Source organism: Carettochelys insculpta, chromosome 14 (assembly GCF_033958435.1).
Source record: "Carettochelys insculpta isolate YL-2023 chromosome 14, ASM3395843v1, whole genome shotgun sequence".
Lineage (NCBI taxonomy): Eukaryota > Metazoa > Chordata > Testudines > Carettochelyidae > Carettochelys > Carettochelys insculpta.
The window spans coordinates 23997402-24005612 of record NC_134150.1 but is presented as its reverse complement, the minus strand read 5'-3'; the positions used below and the strand labels follow the sequence as shown (position 1 = coordinate 24005612).

Sequence of the window (8211 nt, the reverse complement as noted above, 5' to 3'; positions counted from 1 at the left end):
CTATATTTGTGATGCAGCTTGAATAATTTGTTTATGGTTATTAAATTCGGACTTTTCATCCTGACATGCAGTTTTATTTTTGCAACAACGATGATTTATGAATGTTTTCAATATCTGAAGAACATATAAGAATAACAAATTTCCTGTGCATGGAATTTTATTTAGAGCTGGATAGCTTCGTTGTTTTGACTGCTAAATATGTTACAATAACTTAATATATTAGCTGACCGAACATATACAATAGAAACTGTTTTTAGCTATCACAGCTGTGAATAAAGAGAAATTCACTCACTATTAGTAGTTTGTCAGAATCAGTCATTTACTGCCCTCCTGCAGGAAGGAATTACAGCATAATTTACCAGGAAACACAGAGGCAAACTATTGTGAAAGCCCAAGTATATTTTAGGGTGACTTCAACCTCAACCTGTCAGGTTGGTCAAAATCTAGAAATTCTCAGATCAAAAGACAAAGAAATCAAAGTGATGGTTGGAAGCAAACATAATGGAAGACAAGATGAGAAAAACTATTATTAATGAGTAAATGTCCTTTGTTTATTGTTCTTCTTTCCATCCATACTGCTCTAAGTACAGAATTGTAAGTAGACAATTCAAATATATTCTCAAAGGAGGTGGGCTTTCCTAAGATGTAGCTTGGAACACTTTTCGTCTAACATTTTCTTCCATAGAGGACTCAAGGTGCATTCAGTACTTGCTGATGAAGGCATGAGGTAGGCTTGCAGGTCCTGAGGTCCCTGGACTTTTGTTCTCCCTAAGCAAGAAGTAGATAGTTGGAGTATCCTTTTGGAGAGCAAAAGGGGATTTAACTAGTCACTAGGTCAAACTCACATACATTTTCAACACACTGCAAGTAGAAGAATTTCTTTTAAACATGCAAATAAAACTTAGTAGCCGTCTTGACATCTACAGAGAAGATTATGCTTGAGGGTAGAAGAAAGGTTGAAGTAAAGGTGAAGAGGACAACTAGCTCATTTATGTAGCACACTTTCCTTGGGAAGGAATTTTGGAAGTAAATTAAACATTACCTTGTTTAGAAACACTGCAGGTAAGGAGGGGTCAAAAAGAATCCAAGTCCCCAACACAAGCGAGGTAATACTAATTAGCAGAGTAATCATGAGAATTCTCACAGTACCAGAGTTATATCTGTCAGAAGTTGAAGGGAGAACAGCAGAAATTTATAAAGATGCATAAAGGCCCTATTGAGGGATAACAGCTTTGAATTTTTAAGCCAAATGTTCTGAGAAACTTGGTGGTATATGTACTGGATCCCAAGAAAGAAAACCCTCCAAGAGCCCCTAAAACCAGAGACCACCATTCTAAGCAAACATAACTTGTTGAAAGCCACTATGATATATTCTTCAGCTAGGCTAAAGGGAAAAAAAGGAGGAAGAAAAAACACATTTCTGGAACTGTAAGTCAGGAAAGGTCACCCAGATTCTGGAGTATGTTTCTTTAGTCAAAACTTTCTCACTGTTAAACAAGATCTTAGGAAGGTCACAAAAGTCATTGCCTAGGACAGGGGTCTGCAATCTGCATCTCTGGAGCCACATGCAGCTCTTTAACGACTGTTGTGGCTCCCGGTACTATAACTGCAAAGTTTAAAAAAAAAAAAAACACCAAAACCAAAACAAACCCTCCTCATTATTTTTGATGAACAGTGAATGTCTAAAAGCCCAACAATGAACAATCATATCTACATGGCAAAGAATATGTGACCTCAAAAAGCTGGATAACTCCCCCTTTAATATGGGGGTCTCTGCCCACAAAAGCTTATGCTCCATAATAGCTATTCATCTTTAAGGCGTAACAGGACTTCTGGTTGTTTTTGAAGATACAGACTAACACAGCTACCCTTCTGATAGTTGTCTATCAGTAGCAGTTTACCAAGCTTAGCATTAATTTAAATAGTGTAAGAGGTGGGAGCTCCCACCAACTTCCCCAGACTCCTGGAGTTGTTGCATGCTGCAATCTCTGGGGTTCAAAACTGTTTGGTCTGCACAAAGCGCATGCCAAAGAGTGACTATCACTCCTCCTGCCTAAGGTGCCTGGGTGAGGGTCACCAATGAGATTGCTACTGCGTTTGCCATGAGTTCCACACCAGAACTCTAAAGAACAGGGAACAGTGGCGAAATGTGCTCATAATGGAGGTTGCTCTGCACCCACGATCAGACATAGGGCTGGGAGATCTGGCACCAAATACCTCTTCATTCACATGGAGTGCCCCAGCACTATTTTCTAGTTTGGCATGAGTCTGTGCAGGAACCATAGGAGAGGCACTGTTCTCACTTGCCAGTGCTTCAGAAGAGGAAGTAGCCAGAAGGCTAGAACTTGTCTAACCTGAGGGAGGTGCAACCCCTATTGGGGAAACCCCTCAAAATCCCCACAGAGGTGCACGTCAACTCCTATCCACGAAGGAAAAATCAAGTCCACAGCCATAATGCTCTCCTGCCCCACTAGATCACAGCCTGATGCTTCTGTTGACACCAGAAACCTCAGTAGCTAAAATTAATGCAGTTAAAGGCACTGTTCTCCCCTCCAGAGAGAAGTTTCCACCACTGGTGGCATCTAAGAACTCGCAGGTGCAGTCAAGAAGGAAGCCAGCTATGATGTCTAGTTGTTCCCTGCCTCAAAGTCTGGCGGCATCATCACGCCTGGACAAAGAGCCCAGCCACTATCTGAGCTCCCATCCTTCAGTGCCTAGAAGTTTGGCACCTCCCCGGTCTTCAGTGTCAGAGACTCTGCAGTCTAACTCTTACTGGTCCAGATGAAGCTTGAGATAGAGATCAAGGTTGAAAAGAGACTGTCTGCAACTCCAGGCACTAAGGAAAAGTCAAGGACTGCACTGCAAACCTCACAGTGGATCCAACCCATCTTAGCTTCTCTTCCTGCTGTACTTGGTCTCGTATCACATTGGAATAATGGGTATTCAGTAGGGTGAGAAGGGATATTCCACTCAGTTTTCTGCTCTTCTTCCCTTCTTCTCTTCCCCTCTTCTGTGGCCCTTCTTACAATCAGCTCCTTATTCAGGATATGCAGTTGCTTTTATCTCCAGGGAAACAACCAAAACATAGCAGCAATTTTTAATCATTGTTAGCACAAGCTAAACATGCATTAATGATCTATAAGTTTTGTAATTTATTACCAATCCACGAACAAAACCATTTGCTCCTGACACCCAGTATAGTCCTTTTGTTTGCTTTTGTCGTCTGTGCAGCATAGTGTGTAAAGTACACCATCAACAGATGACAATACTTTATGCCATGCAAGAAGAAAGTTTATTACTAAATTAAGTCAACAAAATAAGTCAGACAATATATTTTAATAAAATAAAGGGCTCTGTTCACTATTATTCGACTAAAATACTAAAGACTTTATCCTGCAGCCCTTAAACTCTTCAAGTATTTCCATGGAGTGTAGAGAAAATACTCATGTCAATGAGGATGAAAAGCAATCTTTAATAAGCCTTCTGTGCTGGGGAAAGAAAAGGATTTATCTGCTGGCTAGTCATCACTATCTGTTTCGCTATATTCTGAGGATTCTTCCATTTCTTCTGTTACCAACACAGCAGCAGTATGATGTGTTTTTGCACCTACAATAATAAAGGGAAAAAAGTAATAAATGAAATAAAAATTAGATTAAAATATACTTTAAGTCATGTGAAAAATATACTGTAGACTTGTAGCTAAAAAGACAGCATACACTGGAAAAAAAAAAAAAGATAACTGATGCATGTAAACAGTGTCCCAACAAGACAGGTACAAGTTTCCATAACTGACCTTCTTCGAGATGTGTTGTTCATGTCCATTCAACATGCAATGGTGCCAGAAGATTTTCCCGCAGCCATACCTATATGAAAGCCAGGTCGGGCACCCCCTGGAGTGGCAAGCATATGCTGTGATACATAGCGTGCCTCCGCCTTACCTCCCTCCTCAGTTCTTTCTTGCTGGAAAATGACAGAAGGGAACAGAGTGGGAGGTTGAATGTACATGAGCAACACATCTCTCAAAACCATGAGTTATCGGAACGGGTTTTTTCTTCTTTGCATGCTTGATTATGTCCATTCAATGTAGGTGACTGCAGTTTCCCCAGAGGTGGGAGGAGCTTCTTTAAGGACATGCAGACTGTAATACAGCCCTTCTGAAGCCTACGTCATCCCTCACCTGCTGCAGGACAGGGTAATGTGATATAAACATGCGAATAAAATACTATGTTGCCACCTTACAGATATCCTGGATGGGAACATTGACAAGAAAGGATGCGGAAGAGGCCTGACCCCTAGTGAAGTAGGTCCTAATGACGGCAGGTGGCTGAACTGCTAACTCGCAGCAAATGAAGATACAATCAACAATCCACCTGGAAATCTGCTGAAATGATACAGGGAAGCCCTTAACTTGCTCTGCATATGCCACAGTAAGTTGAGGTGATTTGCAAAAAACTTGGTACACTCCACATAAAAGGCAAGGGCCTTGTGAATGTTGAGGTTGTGAAGACATCTCTCCTCATTGGTTGCATGGGGTTTGAGGTAGAAAACCAGAAGGAAGATGTCTTGATTAACATGGAAAGCCAAAACCTTTTTCAGGAGGAAGGAAGGGTACAGATGAAGCTGAACCTTACCCTAAAAGAAGACCATGTAAGGGTACTCAGACATCAAAGCATGGTGCTCTGAGACATGCTTGGCCAAAATCACCACCACCAGAAAAGCAACCTTTCCCGAGAAGAGCAGGAAGCCAGCAGCTCAAAGGGATATCACGTGAGAGTCTGGAAAGGATCAGATTGAGATCTCACTGTGGGACTGGGGCCAAGACCTGCAGAAAGCTTCTCCAGGCCCTTCAGAAATCTACCTGTGACCTCAAAGGAGAGGATGGAGCAGCCCTGCACCGGTGAATGAGAAATGGCTACCAGTGCACTTGAACAGAGGCTAACACTAAGTCTTTGTGCTTGAGGTGCAACAAATTCTCCAGAATGGAAGAAAGTGGGGCCTCAATTTGGTCTATGCTCTTTTGAGAGGCCCAGATGGAAAACTGCTTTCATTTGGCAGTGTAAGTGGATCAAGTGGAAGGTTTTCTGATTTCAAGGAACACCCCCCAACCCCTAGGGAACATACTTGCTGAACATGGTTCACCCATTAAGATGTCTTCCTGTGACAGGAGAGGCTGAAGGTCCAGATGAAGCAGTTACCCCTGGTGCTGTGAGATGGACAGGCTGAAGGCCTGCATGCAGAGGGAGAGAGCAGGACAGCTGGGCCAGAAGGCTCTTTAAAGTGCTGAACCAGTGATGGCATGGTCATGCCAGTGTGATGAGGATTACCATGCCTGTCCTGTTTGACACTTTGCAGGACCTTGCAGATCAAGAGGAATGAGGGAAATAGGTAGAAGACAACTCGCACCCATGGAAAGAGAAACACATCCATTAGGGAGCCCTGTGCCCTCTCCAGCCTGGAACAGAACAGACAACATTTTGTGTTCTGTTGAGTGACAAACAGACCCCCTCAGGAAGTTTCCCTGACTCGGAAAAGCTCAGTGCACTTCCAGATGGAGAGCCCACTTGTGGTGAGAGAAGAACTCTGCTCAAGTGATCTGAAATGGCATTGCTGGTTCCTGGGAAATACTGGGCCTTCAAGGAGATGCTGTGCCTGGTGCAGAAGTCCCAGAGTTGGATCACTTCCTGGCACAGGCTCACAGAGCAGACCCCTCCCTGTCTGGTATAGAACACGGTGGCCGTGTTGTCCATTAAGACTTGGATCACCTTGCCCAAAAGGCACGGTAAGAACACGTCACATGTGATGTGAACTGCCCTGAGTGCCAGACATTTATGTGCAGCGTGGTTTCCCCCATCAGGCACTCACCCTACATCTGGAGAGTCCCAAGATGAAACCCCCAGCCTCAATCAGGGGGCCTGGGCCACGAGATCCACTGATAATGGATGGATCTGCAACTCATCCCCAGCATGGTTGGAGCACCAGCGCCAGCTTCCCACTGTGTAGCAGGGGGAACATGCCCAGAGTCTTGCAGTCCAGACCTGTTTCAGGCGGGAGGGCTCTGCTCACTGATGCTTCCCCTCCCTCTTACTGGGGGAATGCAATGCAGGAACCCCTTCACGGGAGGTCTTCCCCTATGGCTCCCATTGACCGGAATAGCAACCAATGGGAGCAACAGGGTGTGGGGGCTGGTGGGGAGCACAGAGACAAGTGCTCCCCCTTCAATATTCTACATTGAAGATAATGGGCTGCTCACTCACTTCCAGAGCTGGCACCAACACTGGCGTGGGTTGAGAACAGAGCTCCACCTCCACGAGTAGGAGTGTCAGGCAATGTTCTCGCTCCTTTTTTAGTCTGAGTCCTGAAGCTCCTGCAAATAGGGCACTTATCTGCTTGACTGCCTTCACCAAGGAGCTTAAGGCAGGAAGAATGCAGATTACCCTTGGGGACAGGTTTCCCACAATCCTCACATGCCTTAAAATCCTGAGACCATGGCAGGGGAACTCTAAATTGGAGGGGGACCTCCCCCAAGCTTACTACTCTAACAACTAACAAACAAGGGATACTGAAGTGCTTGCAAGAGGCTGAGAAGCTCCCCCAACTGTCACTTGTGGTAAGAAGGAACTTGGGTGTGGGGTTTAGCAGTGTCTTATAGATCATGCCTTGAAAGCAACATGCCAGGGGCTCCATAACGGACCCAATGGGTATTGCTAAGGAAAAATGCTGACAATAATGCACATGCACACACCTACTGGAATGCATAACAAAGAACTTTGACTTCTGTAAGCACCTATCCAGGTCTCATAGATCCAGGATGGGATGCAGGACTGCCCTTGGCCTTTATGATCAAAAAATATCAGGAATAAAAATCCTTGATCCAGTATGGAGGCAGAATGTCCTCCACTGCCCCAGCTGCAGAACCCCCAAACCTCCTGCTCAAAGAAGTGGTCAAAAGAAGGGGCCATGAAGAGGTACAGGAGGAGGGGCAGTGGGAGTAAACTGGAGCATGTAGCCATACACTACCTTACAGTGGACCCAAAACTGTGGTCCAAAGTTATTGCTGACTATGCCAGGAGAAAATGAGAAAGGTAACTGCCAAAAAAGTGGGGAAACTGGATCCAAGGAAAGATCTGATGTCATCCAAAGGCATACCCTCAAAATGACATTTTAGCTCTTCCTGATTGGGCTGAGGGAGAGGGCAGGTGGTTCAAGTGTCATTTGTACCTTTTGTGGTTCTTCTGTGATGGATCTTATCAAAGCTGGGTCTCTTGACCCTCTGCAGTTTGCAGTTTTAATTGTGTAGGCTCCAGACCTGGTACATATAGACCCAAGGTTTTTAAGAGTGGTACAAGCAATCTTTTAACTTATGCAATTTTGTATCTATCTGCTCCACAAACAGGGCCTGGCTATCAAAGAGGAGGTCCTAAATTGATTACTGCGCCTCAGTGGACAGTCCAGAGAAGAACAGCTGGGATGCTCGCCACATGGCGATGACAGATAAATGGTGTGAGCAGTAGAGTCTGCCTCGTCAGATAATACCTGGAAAATTTCTTTCACAGTGACCGTGCCCTCATCCAGGATTGCCCAGAACTCCTTAGCTGTCTGCCACATATTAAAGTCATATTGTCCCAGGAGAGCCTGGAGACTGGCTAATTCTTAGCTGTGACCTAGACAAGGAATAAATCTTACATCTGAAGAATTCCTGCCTCTTGAGTCTTTATTTTTGGAAGCACATGCAGGTTACCTCGGCATTCCAAATGGTTGACAACCTCAACCAACAAGGAATTCAGGACAGTGTAGAAATAAAGGCACGTGTGACCCTTAGATGGGACAAAATATTTCTACTCTGGATATATAAAAACGTGAGGCAGAGAAAGGGGTTCTTCCATTAGGATTTTGAGACCCATTTGTGAAGGGGAAGCAAGACCCTACCAGGCACCACGGAGGAGAGGATGTCAAATAGGAAGTCTACCTGCTTCTCCAACTCCTCCATCTTCAGGCTGAGGTTAGAAGTCCCCCCTTCAAAAATCCTGGTGTGCCTTGGCATCATACCGAGGAATGGGGTGAGGCACACTCGTGAAAGCCTCACCCAGGGATAATAAAGAGGAATGCACAGTGCCCACTCACTGCTCAGTGGTTTGACCTCCTTCATCCACACAGATGTGTGGATGTGTGTCTTCTCTCCTCAGGCTTCAGATGCTGCAGGGAAATGAGCTG

General features: G+C 44.7%; 1 protein-coding gene across 5 annotated transcripts in view; it reads right to left on the bottom strand.

Annotated features, from left to right (window-relative positions):
* Nucleotides 1–4: 4 nt before the first annotated feature.
* Nucleotides 5–8211, bottom strand: part of TDRD12 (tudor domain containing 12) — a 139290-nt gene continuing 131083 nt past the window's right edge. The window contains exons 32-33 of one of the 5 annotated variants that reach the window (XR_012647420.1): nt 1043–3606; nt 5–768 (exon numbers count right to left, since the gene is read on the bottom strand). Coding sequence is in view for 4 of the 5 variants with exons in the window: in XM_075008303.1 (XP_074864404.1) it covers nt 3518–3606 (89 nt within the window). In the remaining variant the exon portion in view is untranslated. Of the gene's footprint in view, nt 769–1042; nt 3607–3830; nt 3961–8211 lie in introns of those variants that run through there. The other 4 variants (XM_075008303.1, XM_075008300.1, XM_075008299.1 and 1 more) reach the window with 4 other exon arrangements.